Genomic DNA, 22,018 nt, shown 5'->3' on the forward strand with positions numbered 1-22,018 from the left:
TCTTCGGCTGGTGGGCTGTGGGGTTTTTAGGAGTCTGTAGTGAGTAGGGCTATTTCTGTGTGTGGCTCTGGTTCATGGACTGGCCTCCCCCCAATACAGGCTCTCCCATAAGCTACAGAATAGCAGTGGGAAGGTACGGCAAGAGATGGGACAGGACTCAGGATCCCTGTACTGATGCTGCCTCTATCGACATTCCCTGCCTCTTTGCCCTGTTTCTCCACAGCAGCTCAAACAATCTGCTTTTGAAGCCCTTTTTTCTTAATATCTTCCTAGATGAAATTTCTTGTGTCCCTCAAGTTCCTTCATTTTTTTGGTCTCTGCTCACATGGCTGTTCCCATGTTCATGTCTAACAGCAAGTCCATCTGTTCTTTCTTCAGTGCCCCTCTGAGCAAAGATTTATAACCCTTTGGGGCATTTGCAGGAGCCTCTCTGGTGTCTCTCTCTCATTTTAAACAGTCCTGCAAAAAATAAGGGTAAAACTAGTAGGGGATCCTAATCCGTCCTTCAGAGCAAATATTTACTACTTCACATTCTTTCTGTGCACGAGGAGGACAAACCTGTCTTTTCTTCAGACATAGTTCACTCTGTGTTTCAGCCCCTTCAGCTGGCTTCTTGCTGATGGCCCTCAAGCAGTGGGAGGACCTCTCCTTCTGTCTCACACAAAAGCATTGCTGCCCAGCGTGGACGGCAGGCTCCTCTGGATTCGGGAAGGCAAAGGTGCGCAGCCCCAGGGTGACGTAGCAGAACACCCTGCAGCACACTCCCGGACCATTTGTTAGGTTGTGGTTACCTGGAGGCTGTGAACTTTGGCAGGTTCATAAGTGAAAAACGAGATAGCTCTCCTAGGCACCAAGGCAAAGCATGCTGCACAGGCTGAAAAATGTCCTTTCTTAATGATTAGCAGGTTAAAGACTGTGCTCATGTAAACTATTCTATGCCTAGAAATTTGATTGACCTCAGACTTAGTGAAAAGCTGCTATATGCTGTTCCACAAAATAAAGGCAAATAGAAATTGACTTCACCTAGCAACACCTAATGTTTTTTATGACACCTGTGCACCTCCCAGCCAACTCCTCCCTCCCCTGCCCTGGTGATACACCATATGAAGAGGCAAAAATGGATTGGTGCATTCTCCAGCTTTACATTCAGGTATGTCTAGCTGGCTGGAAATCGATTCTGCGAGGCTTTAAAGAAGTGGATGATGCCTTAGATTACATACATCTCTCCAGACCTTTGAGCCTAACGACTTACCTAATCAATTCTGTGCCTGTTGAACTATATAGGCCTGTTGGAACAATTAAGGTGGTGCATGGAAAACAGCTGCTTTGTGGTATAGTGAATGAAACAGTATCAGAACTGAGGCTGGCGTGACAATTCGGTTCAGGCAGAACTGCAATGAAGACAGTGGAAGCTGGTGAATATCAGGCAGCTGCAAAACCTCACCTAGTCCGCATTACAAATACACTGGAAATAGATGTGTTATGAACAGAAAGCAAGCATTTCACCAGTGTGCCTTTGCTGTGGGAGACCAAACTGGGAGGCAGACAACCTGAGCCACACACAGAAATGTGTGGGCCGATAGAGCAAACACAGCTATTTTCCCCACAAGGGCAATAACAGATGATCACTTATTCATGCTTATTTGGAGATAACAGCTTGCCGTCAGCTGAGAGCATCGCTTGTGAGCTCTTCAACCAAGCAAACAATCAATGGAATATTATTTAGATGTCTCTGCAACTAAAAGGAGAAAGACTTAACTGGACCTGACTGAAGGGGGGGTCAGGCCTGTAACATCACCAATAGAAAATGCACAGTGAAACCATCGCCCCAACAGAGTTGCTAGAAGAAAGATAAATGAACTGCATGCAGCAAATACACAACCTCTATGTCATGAAGTAAGCAGCTGTGGTTATTAATTACGTGGTGAAGAATGGCTGAGATTCTTCCAAATCAGGGTAGCATACACTGCCTGATGACAAAACCAGCAGTATTCCTGCCGACCCCCAAACATGCTGAATTTTTCATAAAAGTAATTTTTAATATAGTCACTTACACGCTGCAATACAACAAAAGTTGTATTTGAAAAGAAGCATTTTAAAATATTTATGAAGCTCATTTTCACTTGGGGAAAAGAAGTCAGTTTTGCAGCCTATATTGGACCTGGGAATTTCAGGGAAGGCTCCATGAGATGCTTGCATAATGTCTCTATCTGTAATGACTTCAGATAATAATTGCCCCTTGAATTACCAAGACACCAGTATCTTTTACTAAGGCACAGCATGTCTGTTACACAAAAAGATATAAAGTTGCTTCTAGGACTGACCTTTCCTGATACTACTCACAAACGGACCTGGTGACAAAGGGCACCTTGTGAGCCCCCTAAAGGCACTCAGAAAGTGAGGTGAGGAAGCAGTGGATTTATCAAAAATTCAGTTTCATGTTGTATCATTCCTCTGACTTGACTGATTTCCATTTATCCCAAGGTGGGGTTGAAGCTAACTTCAAAAGCATGATAATTGTAGCAGTTTTATTCTTTCTTTTCTTTCTAGGTGGTCAGCCATCTTCACAGATGCTTTACTAACTAGCCACGTAGTTTTATCCCCAAAGTGAGCTTCCATGCACTATCAAGGACTGGTATTGCTCCACACAGTGGGTGAAGTTTGGAGGAAGGAGAAAAAATTACCTGTTATGGCAGATAAAGGACCCTTTTGCCTTGTAGAATTAAAAGAATGATCTCCTCACTAGACCAGAAGCAATACTTTGCTCAGAAAGGACTTTTACCTGCGTCTCTGAGAGGAATTACATGAAGTTATTTAGGAACTGTAGAAATCAAAGCTTTGATAGGAGATTTCTTTGTTGGCCAAGAGTTATATTGGTAAAGGAAATGGAAAAAAAGTTTTAAGCTAGTATCCAAGTGGAACGTGTGCCCAATCACAGTTAGAGTGAATTCACTGGAACTTCAGCTGACCATTGATGGGAACTATGCCTGTGCTTGCAACAGATGCCCAGTCTGAATGTCCAAAACAGTTACATGAATTCAGTCAACAAATTGTGACGATAGGAAACTTTAGGACTTTTTTTTTTTTTCTTTCTTTCTTTTCCCCTAAATTGATAATAGATCTTGAATAGATTATAAGTAACCATTGAACTCAGATTTGATGAATGACCATCATTTTGTTACAAGAAATGACACCAAGTACGCAGTATCAGTTGCTTCTCTAACAGAGAAAGGCAGCTTACCCAAGCATTGAAGTAATTCATCCTATAGTTCCAAATAGGAGCAAATTTACAGTCAAAAGCTATGAATTCCTCCTGGCCTAGAGAAAAGGGCAGTTCTTCAAATCAATATCAGCAGTGTTCTGTGCAGGATGCAGTTTCAGACCTTGCTGGGACTTTGAAGCGACCGATCTGTAACGGGCTGTTAGAAGGAAGCGACAGCAAACGGCTGCAGAGACACATACGGTTTCATTCTCTGCACAGCTGGGTAGAGACAGCGTTAAACACCTCCCGGAAGACATTTCAATCAGATTTTGATCATGCAAGATATTATGTGTGAATTATGCTAAGTGAAAACACTGAGCTTTTAGGATAACCATTGGCTCTGTTAGTAGATTTAATAATTGGACAATTAATTATCTATTATTTAGTATTAAATTTTTACTTACATTAATATAATGAGCCCTATGTTAAGCTTTCAGGTACTTCACCATAGCAGTTACCATGCAGTACTATGACCTCCCAAGAGCATCATTTACTCAGTCAGGACTTCTGCCAACAGATCTGCCAGTAGATCCTCCGCCATTATACATACACATATATATATACATACAATATACATACAGCACCCTGGGCCATTGTAACAAATGGATTTCTCCATATTCTATTTGTTACAAGTGGAAAAACAAAGCAATTGTGGCAAGTCTAGACTAGGTCACCATGATGGTTCTTTCGTATCCTGGCTGTAGGTAAGACAGCAGCATACAGTACAGTACAAAATACCATCTGACAGCACTGGCAGCTCCCACTGTACCTGTGCCTCGCCTTTGTCTGTCCAGAGACCATCTCTGTCCACAAAACCTTAATAGGAACCCAAAAAATGTTCCAATGAAGTTACTTTCCAAATGGTCAGGCAGTTTGAAATCCTTTGTATAATAAACTATCTAAATTTACAACACATTCAGGAAAGTAATCTCGATGAAGCTGAGGGATGCTTCACATTGGGCATAAAGCCTGGGTATTTCCCTTCTGAAGGGCTGTGTTTGCCAGTCAAGCTTGTGTTTAGCAAGATTTATTTTCCCCAAAGACATGCTGACTAGTAGACTTTTTTTTATTAGTATGATCCATGGCAGGTCACATCTCTTGTCACAGATCTTGTCTTATTTCTAGCTGGGATTTAACTGACCTTTAGTTTCATTGGTCCTTACTTGGCCATGCTCTATTAGATTTAAAAGTCCAGATGAAGTACACATCACTTTTCTCTATACGGTATTTATGTACATAGATCAAATTATTCCTTTGTCTTTTCTTGATAATTTAAACAGAGTGGACTTTTAGTCCTAAGATATGTTTTCTGTTTTATTTCTGTATCTTGTCCAGTTACTCATCCTTCTTTTTGGCATATATTCAGTATTACTTTTAACAGGCTCAGCACAGCCAGACAGTAGGAAAAAAAAAATCCCACATTTACATACTCTTATTACTTCCTCATTTATGCGTGCAGCAGTTGCATTAGCCTTCCTTGCCGCAGCGTGCAAGGGAAAGGTCGCGGCAAGTTGTCAGTAATACTTTGCAGGATGTGGTACCCTCCCTGTGCCAGTGGCTTGAATTTCTTACGCCTTGATGTGTAGGTCTGAATTTCACTGTATTAGACACAGATGTTTGAGAGCAATCTGAGGGAAATGCTTTGTCCTGATTATTATTTACCATTACCTTAATCCAGGCATTTTCTGCAAATTTTCCCAGCACTGCTTTTGTATTTGCTACCAGGTTATGGATGAACATACTGGGTAGCAGCGAGTTGTTTACTGGGGCTGGAGGAATTCCCCACGAACTGATGATCTGTCTCTGTTGAAACCTGTTTTTACAAATCTGTTGGGCAATTATTGATCCAGGAATGTTTGTTCTACATTAAATGTAAAGCTCAGATATTTCACTTCTAAAGGGGTGTGTTTGTTAACCAAACTTGGATTTAACAAGATCTATACTCCTCAAAGCCTTATGTCCTGGCAGAAATTATGTTTCGGTCCTAGAATTTTGTATTAATTGATCCTCAATGCACAACTCTTGTTTTCCCATTGTTTTTCCTGGGATTGATGTCAGGCTAACCAGCCCTTGGTTAGAGAGGACATCCCTCTGCCTTTTACAATACCGTCTTTGCTTGGCAGCTTGCAGCCCGTCAGAGGCTGCCCCTGGAGCAGCTCACTGGGCAGAAACACAAGCCCCTGTAAGAGGGGTCAGCTCTGATCCATGCCCTGCACGGACTGATGTGGAGGGAAACTTGAGGCAGGCTGTTGGGAGTGCATTACTGCCCACGTGTACCAGAGAGGTGGACTGGAATTGCTGTGGAATAACATTAGGTATCATATTGACTTTGTCATTCAAAGCCAGTGGCATTTTTATGCGCATACCATAAACCTACAGTATTAGCGTTCTTTTTATTGCCCATGGAGTGCTGTGATGAACTGTCTGGTTTTGTCAGCCTTTTAGATCCAATTTAAATGCTTGGGCTGTTCTCTAATGTCTTTTTAAGGACCTTCTACATTCGTTAATGTCACATTATGGCTCCAAACCAAGTGCCTTTGGGATAAGAATGCCCAGGGTTATTTTGTGATAGCAGGGGCAATAACTTATTCATTTAGGTTTCCTGCTCATCCTTCTCTTTCTATCTTTTATCTCTTTAGCTTTCCATCCTCTTTAGCTGTCTCTTACAGCCTTACATCATGAGGATCTGGCATACATGACACCTTTCCATTTTAATATATTCAAGAAATCCCTTAATATGTTGCTGGTAATTTTTTTCATCTTCTCTTTTATGTTCTACTTTCCGTGAATATAATACTTGTGTTTCACCTTGTTTGAATGGTCTGTGTTGGATTAGTGCTTTTAGAGCACACCCAAATAAATACTGCTGTTTGAGGTTTATTTGTATGATGGGAATAGCAACATATCATTCCCCCTTAATCAATGAGCTTTTATTTTAATGAACACAGACAAAATTTCTGAACTGATAATAGGTTTATCATGCATGCAGTACAGTCATTCAGTCCTTCCCCCTAGCTCATCCATTCTGTTGGATACAGAGACTTCCATCATCACTGACCTACACTTGTACATCACTGGGGCAGAGACCTGTCAGAAGCGGTTGATTTTGTATAGCATTATATTCCACATCTAGGGATCCTCCACAGAAATAATTTTTCATTTCATAACCATGATTTTTGCCATGATTACTAGGAACTGCATAAGTGCTCACAGTATTTGTAAGGAGGGGAGAGATGCTGTCACTGCAGCCATTTCTCTCCAGAATAAATCTGTTGCAGTCAGTAGATCAGCCTGGTCGGGATGGCACTGAACTCAGACTGGGGGTACCCCAGATGCCTTAGTTCCTGAAGCTGCTTGTAGAAGAAGGGTTCTTTTGGACTCTAGGGAACTAATAGTACAATATCATGCTTTGGGCCATACAAATCTATTGGGGTACCATCATACAGCTGGATCTTAACTGAAAACAGAAATAGGGGGAAATGTTAGAGGAAAAAGCTCTTTTATCTTCTCTCTTCTCCCCTGCAGTCAGTCAAACTCACTAATTGCAGTTAACTGAAACAACACTGTCCAAACAAGCATTTTGACAGTCAAAGTGTTTCCTCTTTTTCCCATTAAAAAAGGAATTGCAATTAAAAATGGAACTGTGACTTGAAGGTCACATTTTAAGTTTAACTTAAAAAAAATGTATTTGCACTGAATTTCAGTTGACTGAATTTCACATTAAGTTTTCCCATGTAAATATTTGGTTTCAAAAAACCCTGTATTTGAGATGTGTGCAGAGGATGTTCCCACTCTGTTTATCATGTATCATGTGGATCCAGTCAAAGCCAAGCACATGAAAACTTTCTTGCTATATTTCCCAGTCATATCGCATTTAGCAAAATCATTATCCTTTATCACAGCGTGCTTAAGTGATGTGCCGTTAGCTATCAGCTTTGCATTAAGCAGTACAAACCCAGGACGTGCACTATATAGAGAAGTGCAGTTGGAACAGCAGGTGTGCACATGGCCTGTTTTGGATGTCGTTGAGTTTTGGAGGACCTTCAGGAAACAAAATATTGGGGTCTCATCCTTGCTGTGTCCTGCGGCCTCCTAACTGATAGTTAAATCAGTCTGGAAAACCAGCCACGTGACACCAAAATACTGTAAGATAATTTCTTGATTACTCTGAGAACCTCTGTGACTCAGCAGACAGGTCCTCCTGAAGCATTTTAGACCCATTTTTGTAATGGCACTGGGGCCTCTGCAAACACCAGTAAATACCTAATGGGATTTTCTAAAGTGTCTCAGTTAGACCTGACTTGTGCAGCCTCTGTTAGGAAATCCACTAGGCTTGTGGGTTTGAGTTTTTTCTGGGCATCCTTGTAAACATAGTAGTGTAGTAAATCTGACCCTAAACCAGATTAGTCCCATTTTGAAATGCATGCCCTTGACATTTTTGGTTTAAGTTACTTGCTCCTGTTGTAGTAGCTATTAATTTATTACTGCTGTCACCTTGCACTGTCAAGAAAGCATCGAAACTGCTGCAGCTTTGAATCAGCAAAGCCATGTCCCTTGGTTGCTGGCTAGAAAGCCTCAGAAGCTAACCCATCAAGCCCAGTTACAGGCAGTCCTGCCAGCCCTAGCTGTAGGAAGCTCTAGGCTTCATCCGATTCCAAGCATACTGAGCATGCACAGCATAACCTGAGAGAAAGGAGGCACCAAGCACCTTCCACTGAGCAGCGAGTGAGGTGTTTCCAACACAGTCCGTCCGAGTTCCTCCCTCTCCTAATTCCTGCAGGTTTCTCTTGGAGGGCCTGCTCCTCTCTCACAAAGAAACCAGCATAGGCATGGGGGTCCACATCAGCACCGCTGCTGCCCCTCCTTGTGCAGAGGGCACTGCTCAGTAGAAGAGGAAGATACGAGATCTCTCATCTGCCTAGGGATCTCATATCCATGACAGAAGCAGAACCAAACAAAACCAAGTATCAGTTAAAATATGCCAATCAGCGCACCTTGTCATGGCAGCTTGATGTCCTGTACTTCCCTGGAGACTTGAATAAAGTCGGTTGGCTTTGCAGAGAGAGGGGTCTCTGCTTTCCCACAAATCATTACATATGTCATAAACAATTAAACAATCCCACAATTTCATTTCTCTTCAGGTGGAAATCAGACTGACGATCTGAGTTATCATCACCGCCTCTGGACGTCTAATCTTCCTTTAATTTTATGCTTCTTTTCTGATCAAGTGACCAGAACTAATGGTGTTTTCCAGGGGAAACTGTACTATCAATGTATGTATTGGCACCGTATTTTCAGTGTAATTTTCTTAGGGTTTTATCCTACTGTATTTTTTTGCTCTTTCAACTGCATAATCACAGAGTGGTTCTACTGAGCTGCCTACAACAATGAACATGTCTTTATCTTGAGTGGTTAGATAATTTAGTTTCCAGTAAAGATTATGAATAGCTTAAATTATTACTTCCAACATATGGCACATTGATTTGTCATACACATTTAGCCTTCAGTCATGCTGTCCAGTAACCTACCTAGCTTTGCAAGGATGTTGTTCAGTTCTTACCAAAGGATAACAACTTTCAATGTTCTTGAGTTATTTTCAGCCTTTGTACAGCTATTCTTGAGCCAACTCAATTCTTTCTTTCACCCAGTTTTTCAAGTCACTGGAAGATCTAGTGTTTCACCGGAGCTGGGATGCCCACCGCATCCTGCCAGAATTCTTTTGCAGTGTTGTCAATAAATCTCTGGCTGACTACCAATGTCCTCTCTCTTCAGCTCTTTGACACCAGCCCTTCTTCCAGAGTTTATCACCCTTTGTACATCTACACTGTTACCGACTGGATAGTTTCAGTCCTGGAGTACAGCCCAGTCCTTGTACAGTAGGTGGTGATTAGTCTTCATTATTTTATGAAGTGCCCAGTATCCCAGCTACAGACCAGGGACTCCTTGTGCATGGGGCTGGACACGTGTAACAGAAAGACATCCCTTTTTGGTTTTTTTAGAGGTGTTTACAGTGAGAATCCCAGCTCTGTTCCTGAGTCTCTTTCAACTTCACCTGGGTTACCTTTATAGTGACAAACAGTATGAACAGTCACTTCTTCAGAGCAGAAAGCCAAGAGAAATCAGGCAGCTCTGGGTGGAATGTTGCACGTGGTGTATGGTAATGAATCATACCTTCTACTGGCTGAAGAGTTCTGACATCTTCTGAACAACTTTCAGAAAAAGGCAAGATTAATCGTTTTGGCGTATCCTGGCATGTTGGTTTTAAAAAAACCATCAGCACAGCATGTTGTGCCCATTGGTGCACAGTGGGCAGCAGGGGAGGAGGAGAGATTATAGAGGGCAAGGAAAGTTCAGCTCCTGCCAGCAAGAAGAATGCTTTGGGCAAGAGATCTGAGGCAAGATTTGGGCAAGAGCCTGCCTCAGGCTTCTGGAAACAGGTATTACTGACTCCAGGGACTAGGGCCAGTGCCCTCCTGCCTGCTCAGGTCCTTTGTGTGAGAACTGATTGATAGTGTGATGGCAGCACTGGCTTTGGGAGAGCCTAAGAGTTGGCCCTACATAAAAAGCAGGCAGAAAAAGATAATCCAAAGCAGAGAATGCAGCAGAAATCAAACATTGATACAGACAGTAAAAATTAGAGCTTTGCTAGCATGTAAATAAAGATTGACACATAGAGAGATGGAAACAAAAGGAAGAAAGACAAGAAATCCTATTGTTTCAGGGAACATTCCTCTTAAAGTATTTTACAAGTGGCTCTTTCAGAACTGGCATGGGCATATTTCCTCCTGGTACGTGACCACTGGCAGAAACCAAATCCTGTATACCATGACTACTGGGCTAATGTGATAGCTGAGCTCTCGAGTCCTATTGCAGCATTATGAAAGTATCTTCTCTGGGTGCTCAATTAGGAATCCAGAACAGGAGGGGAGGATGGGCCCTCAGCAGTTCAGAATGAAAGGGTGGACTTACCATCTTCAGTACAGTTGCCAGCTTTTCATCTTCACATCAAGCCACGAAGCGGAATTCTTTGCTTCTCTCAGCATGGGCACTCTATCAAAGCAAAGAGAAAAACATTGGGTACCCATCAGTCCAGAACTGTTTTACAGGTGTGGATATAGCTAGGAAGACAGAAATTAAAACTCAGTGTGGGAAAATGTATGTTAACTGTCAAGACAGGTTTCCTTGCAACTGCATGTTGGGAGGAGGAATTGTTTGTCTTTTATGGGGACAGACACCTACAATGTGTCCGGCTTCGCTTCCCTTGCAGCACCATTTGACCTCGTGAGGAAACATGTTAGAAACAGCAGAAGGAAGCCAAGGATATTAAACCTTTGCCAACTAGGAGACTAGTTAAGGACCTGTCACAGCTGAGACAGAGTAAATGACAACCCACAGCAGATCTGGATGCTGACATTTATTGAAGAATTAACCTAGAGCCTTTAACCTGCTTGGAATCTCATGCACTCGCTTGCTTTCCCCACGGCGTTACAGTCACTAGGTCTCGCCCTCACTCCCCAGCAGGGACACTGTGTGTGGTCTGTCAGAGTGGAACTCATCGGTTCATGCTGTGTAGCTCCACAGTGACCAGTCTCAAGCATTACTGGCCAAGGTCACTGGGTGCCCCCCAACATTCACCTCCACACATCTCCTTCTCCTCCAGGATCTTTCCCCACTTCCAGTGTTCTTCATGCAGATATCTTCACCTTCTTCCTTCTAGCCCCGAGCCCTAGGTTTTGGCTGCAGTCAGCCTCCGAACTGGTGGTTCTGTCTCACGTCTTGTTACTAATTGTAGGATTCAGGACATGCCACTTTAGTTTAGCTGCTCTCAGTGTGTACAACCAATACCTCTTGATCTCAGCGAGCTTGTGCTCCACAGAACAGAAGTTCAACTCTGGACATTCATGCCCACACAGTTACCTGCTGCCTGACAGCCTTTACAATTTAAGTGGGTTATTTTGCTTGCTGCTGGCCCTAATACTAGTGATACAAAGTAAGTGTCTACTGCAGATCAAGAACAGGTGGAGAAAGGCTAAGGAAGCTGCCAAGGCAAACCAAGTTATTAAGTGGTATTTATTAAAAGTGAGACAGCATCTTTCAAACAGCTGAGTTATGTCTAGCAAGTAAAATTAGAAGGATCATAAACTCTAGCAAGTTAAATGTAAAAATAAAATAAGGCAGGACAAAAACCAGAATGGGGAACAGGCAGTAAACGGGGTAAAAATCTCATAAATCCTTTTTTAAACGCTTCAGTAGTAGGGCTGTCTGTTGAGCCGTAGATTATCACTGCAAAAGACAAGGTAAGGCCATGATAGAAGAAAAGTGTGCTCTTTATGGACAGACTTGAGAAGGCTCCTGAGTTTGCTTAGTTAGAGGGGACTTGCAGAGGATGTAATGGTGCTGACTGTAGGAGAAGCTGTGGGACACAAAAGCAAAATGAAGCTTAATACTTCTGTACAGGCTACAGTGACCAACCCCTCACTTGAAACAGTCTTAGGCCCTGAGGCCTAGGAAGTTGACAGATGTGACATCAATTTTCTAAAAGGGTTCTGGAGGAGTTCCAGGGAACCAGCAGAGCCTGACTGAACCCATTATTAGAAACTGTAATAAAAAAAATAAATAATAAAAGGATGGAAAAATAGTATACTGAGGAGGAGTCACCATGACTTTTGTAAAGAGAAGCCCGACCTCACAAACCTCCTGAAGTTCTCTGAAGGCATTGGGATGTATGTGGGTAAGGGAGTCCTAGTCATAGAGTATGCTCAGTCACTAATTCAGTCCTCACATGGATTAGTAGTTGGTTGAAAGATAGCAGAGAATAAAAATAAATGGTGAGTTCTGACTAATCAAGAATGAGATCCTCAAGCTTGAACAGGTCCTTGGGTGGACCTCTCAGTTCTGACTGAGTAGTTGTCAGAGAAGCAAATGCAGTGTTAAGATCAGTCATGCTGGAAAAGGGACAGAGAGGTAAGCAGAGTGTCCTGGAGCCACTTCATTAACTCTTGGTGCATCTCACTTCAAGATCTTAGAATTGATGAAGGAGACTGGGGAAGTCTGGAGAAGGGTCAATGGCACAGCTTCTGTACAAGAAGCAGCAAAGTCAGGGAGGTCTCATCAGCCTGGGAAAGAGGTGGCTGAAGAGAGATCTGACAAAGGTTCGTAAAATCCTGGCAGGCATGGAAAAGGTGACTAGCAAATGACAGTTCCTTGTCTTTTCCAACATAAGCATGAAGGTCATCAGAAGAGGTTAGTTAGCTGCTCTGTTCAAACAGGTGAGAAGAGGTGCTTTTCTCATAAAATGTGGTTCTCCTTGCTGTAGGAGGCTGTGGATGTGAAAAGTTCTCACAGGTGCAGAACACAAATGTGCAACGTCATGGAAGAAAAATCCACTCCAGGTTATCAGGTACAAAGACCTTTGGCCCAGGAAGTCACTGAGCTGCAAAATGTGTGAGAGTGCTCTGGGGAGGTGTCACAGCCCCTTCACTCTTGTGCAGGTGTTTGCTCTTGGCCACAGTCAGAAACAGGTCCCGGGGAGATGGGCTGCCAGTCTGACCTGACAGAACTGCATTTCTGTTACAGTTTTATGATCCTTCCATAAAAGTGGAAACCACATGACCCAGAATAACTAGCCTGGATAAACGATGGGATGGTACGTGGCTGGGAATGGCCTTACCAGGAATAATGGGAGGGCGAACTTGAGAACAGCTTGCCAGTCCTTTCTGATAATAGATGTTTTAATTGAAAGTCATTGCCATTCCACATGAAGGCTGTGACAGAGGGGGGGAAAAAAAAGAAGGAAAAATTATAGACAGAACCGTCTGAAGACAGCAGCTTGCACAGTGCTCTCCCCGCAGGCTTCCACCAGCTGCCAATGGTGTAGTCAAGCCACAGAGTCAACACTTCTTTTGTAAACTCTTGTTTCGAGGGTATGATACAGGCACTCCTGGCATGTATGCTTGCCCTCGCTGCAGCAGGGTCTTTTAAGTCTTTGTGGTTTGATTCCTGGGTATTTATGGTTCTATCTTTAGTTACAAAACACAGTGACACATTTTTAACTGTAAAGCCCTTAGCTAATCATTGATAGACTGTGCCTATAAAAGAGTACTGTAGTTATTCAGAGTCTAGAACTTCCTTTTTTAAAGTTTAGTGCTTATATATTCCTTGGCTGTTTAAACCATATTTTCATCCTGTAGAGCGGAACTTGGGGATTTTCTTACCATCTAATACAGGAACACGTCCTAGTAGTCATTCAGTTACCATTTCACAAGCTGCCCCTCAGAAATTTAGACTTGAAGGCAAACTTTGGTATTTGCTGGAAGGAGAAAACTGGCTTTTTACTGCTGTTGCCTCTCCATTTGGGATTTTAAATAGGGCATAGGTCTTTCCTGCATGAACTGATAGACCTGGGCTCTCCTGCTCCCCAGCTATGGCTGCATCACTGAAGCTGCTGTTCTGTGCCTGGGGAAAGACAATATTAAGTTCAGATCAGTGCTTTTATATGAATATTTACCCACCAGATAGAGATGTCAGCTCATACATGAAATGGTTTATAACCTGAATCCTCTGGAGTTGTGTGTGTGTTGATCAAGGGAAACACGCTTCTAAACTAATCCCACAAAAACCCACCAGTAGCCAGGGGGATATATTATTTTCAAAGAAGGCTAATGTCAGGAGGTAAGGCAAAGGAGTAGACTAATTGAGGTGAATGACATTAACAAATTTATTATTTTTTTTTAATTTATGAAATTAAACCCCCAAAAAACAGCATCCAGGGAATCCAGAAGTTTCACCACCATTCATCTTGCTGACCTGGCCGCTGCAGCTGGCCAGGGGAGACAGGACTTGTAGTGAACAATCTTCAGTATGGCTCTTGCAAGATTGTCTCCTAATGTGTGGAGTAAATATAACCATAAGAAGTACAAGTTCTGCACCTCCTGTCTATACAGGTAACACTCAACCCAGCAGCGATATCCAGTCAGGATATCCTAGTGTCGTTCAGCAGAGCGCTACAGTGCTGCATGAGAGTGCAATGCTGAGTTGGAGTGAGCAGAAACATGGCATTCAGCTCAACTTAACAGCTCAAATCTGATCAGGATGTCAAAGCTGCAGGTGTCACGCTGTGGAGGTGCTGCAGCCTGCAGAGCAGTGTGGGTTCGCTGCTTGGCACCTGCACTGCTGATGGGCAGGGCTCCTGCTAACGCCCAGGATTGCAGCCCCGCTGCAGGTGAGGCCAGGGTGAGCTGATGCAGTACAGCCATCACTGTGGATCTGCAGCGTCACCCGCTCTGACCTCAGAGCTGCTTCTGCTCTGTCCTTGCTATTCCTGATGGAGCTGGGCAAGCAGCGTCTTCCTGAGTGCCCCTCAGGGATGAGGGGGAGGAGAAGGGCACAGCCTCCTCTTTCCTTCCCCACAGCAGGCAGGGCCCCGACTGTCCCCATCAAAGTGCCAGAGCACAGCACCTTCTTTTGCCATGTCCATCAGCAGGTGAGGTCTCCCAGAGACAGGCCCTGGCTCTTCAGTGAGATCATTTCAGCTGTGCATCTTACAGGGGAGCTGGTCTACAGATGAGGAAGATGGGAAAAAAAAATTCTGCCTCCACCATCACACCCATTATTCAAAGACTGACTGCTGTGGCAATATTTTGATGTACTTCCATCAACATCACACAAAGCTGAAAAGGTATTGCCAGCCACGTCCTGCGTAGTGCTGCTATGATTTTTTCAGACTTTCTCAGGCTGGCATTGATATGGGCAGTGAGACAAGGGTATCTCTGTAGCTCTGGGGATTTTAGCTTGAGATAAGAGGATCCCAAAAGGAAACAGAGAAAAATGAGACAATTTAGCAAAACTGACAGGAATTAATAGTGTGTTTCTGTTGCCCTGTCCCTGTGTTCCCAGATGAAAAGGTTTCATCAAAACAATACTGTCTGTTCTGTGTCTGTGCGGTGAGGAGGGCTCTTCCTGCACTGACAAATTGATTACGTTTTGGGTTTTCTTACATTTTGCCACCCAGGATTGTGCATTTGGGCACTCGCAAGCAAGAAAGAGGACTGGGCTTACAAGCTGTCACAGGCACTAGAAGGACAGCAGCAACTGTGCCGCAGTGGTCCAGGGGCAGCTGCCAGCCAGGTGCCCTCAGGTCGCCTCAGCTCTCCATAGATGAGCTCTGCAGAGAAACTCACTAACAACATCCACTGAGTGAGGGGGGAATCTGATAAGTACATAATCCAGCATAAGTTTTGAAGAAAAATACAGTGTGGGTGAATTGTATCACATTTGCTAGTGCAGGCTTTCTTTCATGCTGCTGTTTCTCAGGTCTACCTGTCAGGCTATCTAGATCATGAATTTTGCAGCTGCAGTTGTCTGTGAGATTAACTGCTCTACCTGCAGCATATGACAGTTTAAGGCATGAGGTAAAAACCACAGGAGTCAACTCGTGGGGTCAGGCAGAATGTGATTACTGGAAACCATGCAACCAGGAGACAGGAGCCAAAAAAAAGCCGTATGAATTCTCCAGGCCTGCCATGCAATGAACGAGTTTGATTTGTTGTTTTTTTTTATTGAAGTGCATTGAGCTTGAGGTTTTCAATGAAAAGGCAAATTTGAATTGTTTCTCAAGCATTCTCGTTTCTGAGTGATTGATCGTTCAGAGGTGAGCAATGCCAGCTGAGAGCATTTATGCAACATGGTTGCAAGAGCAGGGTGAGAGGGATGTGTGGGTGACCAAAATGCTTCACTGGCTGCTGCCACTTCTCTGCCCGCTTGCAGAGGTGGCTCAGAGGAGCTGAAGAGGAATGCTACCTGGCCGATGGGGTAGCAACTGGTACGTTACAGATGGGTGCCAACACCTTGAAGGCATGGTACCTTGTGCTGTCTGCGAGATTTCTACAGGCTCTGTGTATGCATGTGATGTCTATGAGAGAAAGCCTGCTACTGCTGTGATTAATTGATTTTTAAGAGATTAAGGACAGTAAAGTGATTATTTCCAGTTCACATCATAGTGGATGTGTTCTGTGGTTGGGTTGTGACATGAAGGCATTCACAGTGTCTCTTTATCTCTCTCTAGGTTCTCAAGCATCTGCGACACTTAAATTTCACCAATAACATGGGGGAACAAGTGGATTTTGATGAGTTTGGGGACCTGGTAGGGAATTACTCAATAATCAATTGGCATCTGTCTCCGGAGGATGGCTCAGTTGTCTTCGAAGAAGTCGGGCACTACAATGTGTATGCCAAGAAAGGGGAGAGGCTCTTTATCAATGAAAACAAGATCCTGTGGAGTGGATTCTCTAAGGAGGTAAGTGCTTAAATCCTCACGTTTCCCCCAAGTTTCTGCAAGCTGAAATTTTAACTAAGCCTGCACACTCCTTATATTATGGCTCTATATCTCATTAAAAGATCCATTCATCTTACTATATATGTGGTGTCAGCTGTAGTCTTTCACACCCTAATTACACATTTCTGGATGTAACGGGCAGCTGCTTCTCCCCTGCTATACATTTGATGAGCGTGGGTATTAACGGTTTAAAAGATGCCTTTTTTCTGGCCCATGTAGATAGCTTGGAATTTTGCAATGCTGTTTCCACAAGGATAAGAAATTCATTACCTAAGTCTGGTTGTTGAGTAAGTCAAGTCCTCCTGAGCTCACAGCTTCACTGCTGAAAGCAGCCATCTCCTCCTCTCTCGGTATCTCTCTATCAAGAAGTGTCTCTTCCTGCTCCTAGTTAAATTCGCAGCTCTTTCTGCTGGCTTTACCCTCCCAAGTCCCAGAGCCTTCCTCACACCCTTGCCTTGCAAGCCAAACAGAACAAGCCCTGTCAATCTCCCCAAGTTAACTTGGACACGGTGTTCCAATAGTGGGAGATGCCAGTACCTGCTACCTTGCCTTAAGCTACCCGAAGGGGCTTCTGCAGCCTCAAAAGTATGTGATGCAGCCATTGGCTTTAGTCAGGCCCAAGCCCTTCTCCACTTTCTTGCATATGTTAGATCTTTTCAGCGTAACTCTACCATCACTAGCAGCCAGGGCTGTGTCTCCCCCAGGTGATGGGAACATGGGTGCAGAGATCTCCGGAGGAGAACCAGCTGCCCACTCCAGCCTAGGCAGAAACCCCAGCTCCCAGTTGGCACCTGGCTTGTGGCCTGGGAGGTGACACAGGGAGCACTAGCTTAGAAATGTCATTGCCCTGCTGCAATGTTTAGATGTGTTAAATCAGCACCTGATTAATGAACAAGGCAATTCACTTCCAGGTGATTATTCACATTGGCTGACAGATCAGGGAACTGCTTCTGCAATAGCTACACTTGCCTAATACACTTACACCATCAGTTATGCCTTGCCTTTACTCCAGATACCCCACCTTCACTTATGGTTTAAATCCAGAGCTCTCTGAAGGAGGCATGGGTCAGGCAGGACACATTATTGCAGAAATACTGAGCTCAGGCTTTTCTAAGCCCGGCTGGAGTCTCTGAGCACAAACCACAAGAGAAATTAATTAAAACCCTTGGTATTCTAACCCCTCCTTCTGACCATTGCAAATACCACTGGCAGCTTTTCCAACAGTTAGGGGTTTACTGGTTTTTACTTAAACTGAGTAATTGTGTTCTTTTGGTCTAAATTCCTCCAACAGTGCAATATTTATCTTCATGCTCTGTACTATTCTGTTAAAAATGCAACCAGGTGTTGCTGAGTGTCATGCCAGGGTATGTAAATTGTGTGCCAGTGGAGGGGTTTGTGATCGCTGTGTCTGCTGCAGCCCTTTTTCCAGTTTATAAAGTTTGAATTTCCTCTGGATAAAAGGCTCTGCTGTAAGAGAGTAGCCAGTACTTCACTCACTGAAACCTTCTGTGCCTCTGTCATCCTCAAAAAAAGATTAAATGTATGTAGTTAATTTTAACACAGGAACTTCAGCATTGGCCAGACTTGCAAAAGAACAAGTTAAAGAGAAGGTAAGATAGACAGATTCATTTTGGCAGAACTTGATGAAATTCCCCCCAGAATACTTAAGAAGGCAGCCAAAGCAATCTCAAAAGTACTAGCACTTCATCTTTGAGAAATGTGGAGGGTGGGTGATGTCTCAAAGGATTAGAGGAGGGTAATCGTAATACCTGTTTTTAAAAGCAGGTATAGGAGAGCCAAGGGAATGACACACAATTGAGTTGAGTTTCAGTAACCTAAAAGAAATGATAAAAAAAAAAGATATTAAACAGTTTATAAACACCTAGAGGATAATAAACTGATAAGAAAAAGCCAACTTGGATTTGTCAAGATGAAATCATGCCAAGCCAATTTAATTTTCCTCCTTGAAAGCTCAATCAGCTTAGTAGATCATGGGGAAGCAGTGCATGACTTCAGTCGCGTCTTTGATTCAGCCCTGTTCAAAATCATCAGTGGCAGCCTAGGGAAGGACAGTCTAGACTGATGGAGTCCTGGTGGAGGATGCACTACCTGCTGGCTGTCCTAAGGAATAGATCATATAATAATACAGCTGATAATAATAATAATAATAGCAGCAATGATAATAATAAAAATATTAATAATAATAATAATACGGAACACTGTATTAGTAGCAACAGGCATTGACAGCAAAGAGTGCTTCCAGTGGGGAGCTGCAGGGATTTGTCCTGGATATGTCTGTCCAATTAATTATGCAATCCTGATTAACAGCTAAGAAACAGGATTCCCAAACTGTGCTGCAGCTACACTTCAGCAACAGCAACCGCTCTCAGTGGCAGGCGACCTGAGACACAAAATGGGCACCTCCACATAGGAGTTGCCACTGCCGAGGACTTGCTTACCCTGTGGAATTGCACACAGGCAATTCCCAAACCTTACCCTGGACTCGCTGCCCAAGTGCATCCACACAGGAGGTTCCTGGAGGTCAGCGGGCTGGCAGCACCTGGGCAGACCAGCAGCAGCCTTCCAGCAAGGCTGACTGGAGGCTTCCAGCCAGAGCAGCCCTCAAGTATGTACAGATCATGGTCCCCTGCTGGCAGTGGAAATTGTGGGTTTAACTCCCCTGAGCTGAGAAAGCCATGTTCTGTGTCAGCTCTTTTTCTTAATTTTGTTGGGAAAAGGTGAATTCAACCTCAGGTTGTGCGTCTGTGTTAAAAAGGCCCAGGCTTTCACTTATCATGTTGAACTCCTTGTTGTCAGTGTGCGTCAGGAGCACCGTGAGCATGCCCATGCAGGCACCTGCTGCTGGGATATGACGGTGCCCAGGAGGGCTCACACACAGCGTAAATGCGCAGCCAGCAGGGGACACAGTTCATCATTTGCAGAAGCAGAAGTCTGGAAGCCTTTGGACCAGCATATGGCTGCTGATATGCATCTTTAGATGCTCAGTGTTCTAAAAACAGGGCCTTTCTTTTTTTCTTTTTCTTTCTTTCATATGAAACCTCCTTGTTTAGTTAATTTACCTTTTTGTTTCTTCGTTGAAGAGGGTCTTCAGGAGGAGAATGTGGGTTTCAAGAAACTGTTTGAATTCCCACAAATCATTAGCAGTCAATATGCAATATATAGGATTAGGGATCAGCAGTCAGAGTCCATCATTTCCAAGGCAGACTCAGATTCCTGCCAGTAGATATTGTTTTCTTTTAACCATTTAATGACTGTTTTCTGGTATGTGTGTCATGGGTCACATACAAGTTTACAGTGCCACAACACAGTAGAGGTTACAAAGATCTGCTGATCCTCCGTACCATCCCTCGTTGTGTTCTTTCTTACAAATATCACTGCAGTCAGCTGGGGAAGCACTATTGTGCAAAATGTGTCTGTTCTGTGGAGGGAAGAGGTAAGTCTCTGAGGCTCTCCATCCAGCGTGCTAATCAAGTAATAATACTCCTGGAGGAAGTCCAAGGGCCTGCTGTAGAAAGGCTGCATGTGAGGCACTGCCACCATTAACCCTCCTTGGGCTCTTTTCTTGCAGGTGCCTTTCTCTAACTGCAGCAGGGACTGCCTCCCAGGCACGAGGAAGGGCATCATTGAGGGAGAGCCCACCTGCTGCTTTGAGTGCGTGGACTGCCCCGATGGGGAGTACAGCGATGAAACAGGTAATACCCACAGAGCGGCTCTGCGGTTGGCGCAGGACCATGCGAGCCCTTCGGGCATCACCTGCAGTTGTGCTGGAATCGCTTCCCTGCAGTGCTGAGCTGGAGGCTGCCTTGTCAGGGGCTTCACAGAAGGTCTGGGGGGACTTCTGAAAAGCTTACAGGAGTTGAGTCCTGTCTTCTGCTAAGCCTGCTTGTCTCTTCTGCTCTAAGTTAGGAAAATTAAGGCACAGAACTTGGAAAAGGATTTGCATGTAGGAAGCCTCTCAGGCAGCTACAAGCAAACTCCATTGCACTGTAGCAGTAGCTTTTATTCCTCCAAAAACCTGCAGGAAGGAGACACTCCCTATCCTAATCCTAAATCCTGTGGTTATCTGTCTGCCTCCATCTTTTCCTCATGTGGTCAGGGTTTTATTTCATGCTTTACAAAGAAATAAAGTCCATTCCATACCCGACTGCACAAGCAGAAAGGAATATTTCCCTTTATGGCGTCACCAACCACAGCTTCTGTTGAGCACTGGCACTGCAAGGGACCAGCATCTCTGGGTCCTATCAAACACCCATGGACATCTTTTTTGTTGGTTTCAGTGGGAGCTTGGATGAAACCACTCAGGTTCTGCAGTGGAGGGGAAAGGTAACCTCAGTTTTAGAACTAGCTGAAAAATTCTGAATCTCCAACCTGTTAGTGCTCCATCAGTGTTGGGCGTCCCCAGGCAAGTAAATCCTTTCAGAACAGCCAGCCCCTCTGCACCACAGAGCACTCAGGATCTCCTCACACCCTCGCCAGCAGCACTGGTCCCAGTGCGCACTGCAGACCTTGCCTGAGATGAACACTTCAGTAAGCTGCTTGCAAAACTGAACAAGCATTCTCCTTTGGGAGAATCTAATTTGCGCCCTGTCAGATAGGAATGGTAATTTACTATAGGATGCTTGGGAGCAGCGTTTTCAAATTAAATAGAAGCAATTCTGGTCACTTGTAATAGGGATCTTTTGGTGTTTTCCACTTGATTTTGGGAGCAAGCACTGGTGTGCTGGTGAAACCTGTGGGGCTGAGGGGGTGACTGCCCTCTGACTCCACAGTTTCCTGCTGAAATTTCAGCTGACAGTAATGCTTTTTATTCTGTGTGCTTGCCAGCTTTATGGGCATAGAGAGCAGCTTTACAACCAGTCTCATCCAGCTGAGACAGTGATGTCTCCTTTGGTAGCAATCTGTCGTGTCCTCGCCCAGCTGTTTGCTCCCACCCTTGGTCTGGGAGCAGTGCTGGTACTCGTGCAACCATAGAGTGAGTTGGATCGGGTCTCTGGTCTTCCTGAAAACAAACTCTTGGCAGGCTGAGTTTCCAGCTACAAGGAGAAGCTGTATGACCTCCAGTGCTATGACAAAGGAGGGGGCAGGAAAGAGCAGCCCTGGGGGAGGAGGGAGATCTGGTTTACTCCCCTCAGTGGCAGCATGGTCTCTAAGTCACCTCAAGATAACAGCAAAAGCACATCTTTAGCATGTAGTGCTAAACAGCTGCCCCTGTCTCTGGTAGAGGTGGCCGATCCCCACCACATCAAGCTAGCTCTGCCTGCTCTGCAGTTTGCAATAGGCTTCCAGGTAAAAGGCACAATAAAAATAAAAATTATTGTGTGTGTATATATATATATTTATATATATAAAAAAATATTTTTAAAAATGGACATAAGTGAAATGACTTGCGGTGGTGGGAGTTC

At 44.1% G+C, this 22,018-nt stretch overlaps 1 protein-coding gene across 1 annotated transcript in view; it reads left to right on the forward strand.

Moving 5' to 3' along the window:
- Positions 1 to 22,018, forward strand: part of CASR (calcium sensing receptor) — a 77,746-nt gene that overhangs the window by 51,358 nt on the left and 4,370 nt on the right. Inside the window, exons 5-6 of the mRNA XM_037390700.1 lie at positions 16,326 to 16,556; positions 20,185 to 20,308. Of these exons, the coding sequence (XP_037246597.1) occupies positions 16,326 to 16,556; positions 20,185 to 20,308 (355 nt within the window). The remainder of the gene's footprint in view (positions 1 to 16,325; positions 16,557 to 20,184; positions 20,309 to 22,018) is intronic.

The sequence above is a fragment of the Falco rusticolus genome, chromosome 5 (assembly GCF_015220075.1).
Source record: "Falco rusticolus isolate bFalRus1 chromosome 5, bFalRus1.pri, whole genome shotgun sequence".
NCBI lineage: Eukaryota > Metazoa > Chordata > Aves > Falconiformes > Falconidae > Falco > Falco rusticolus.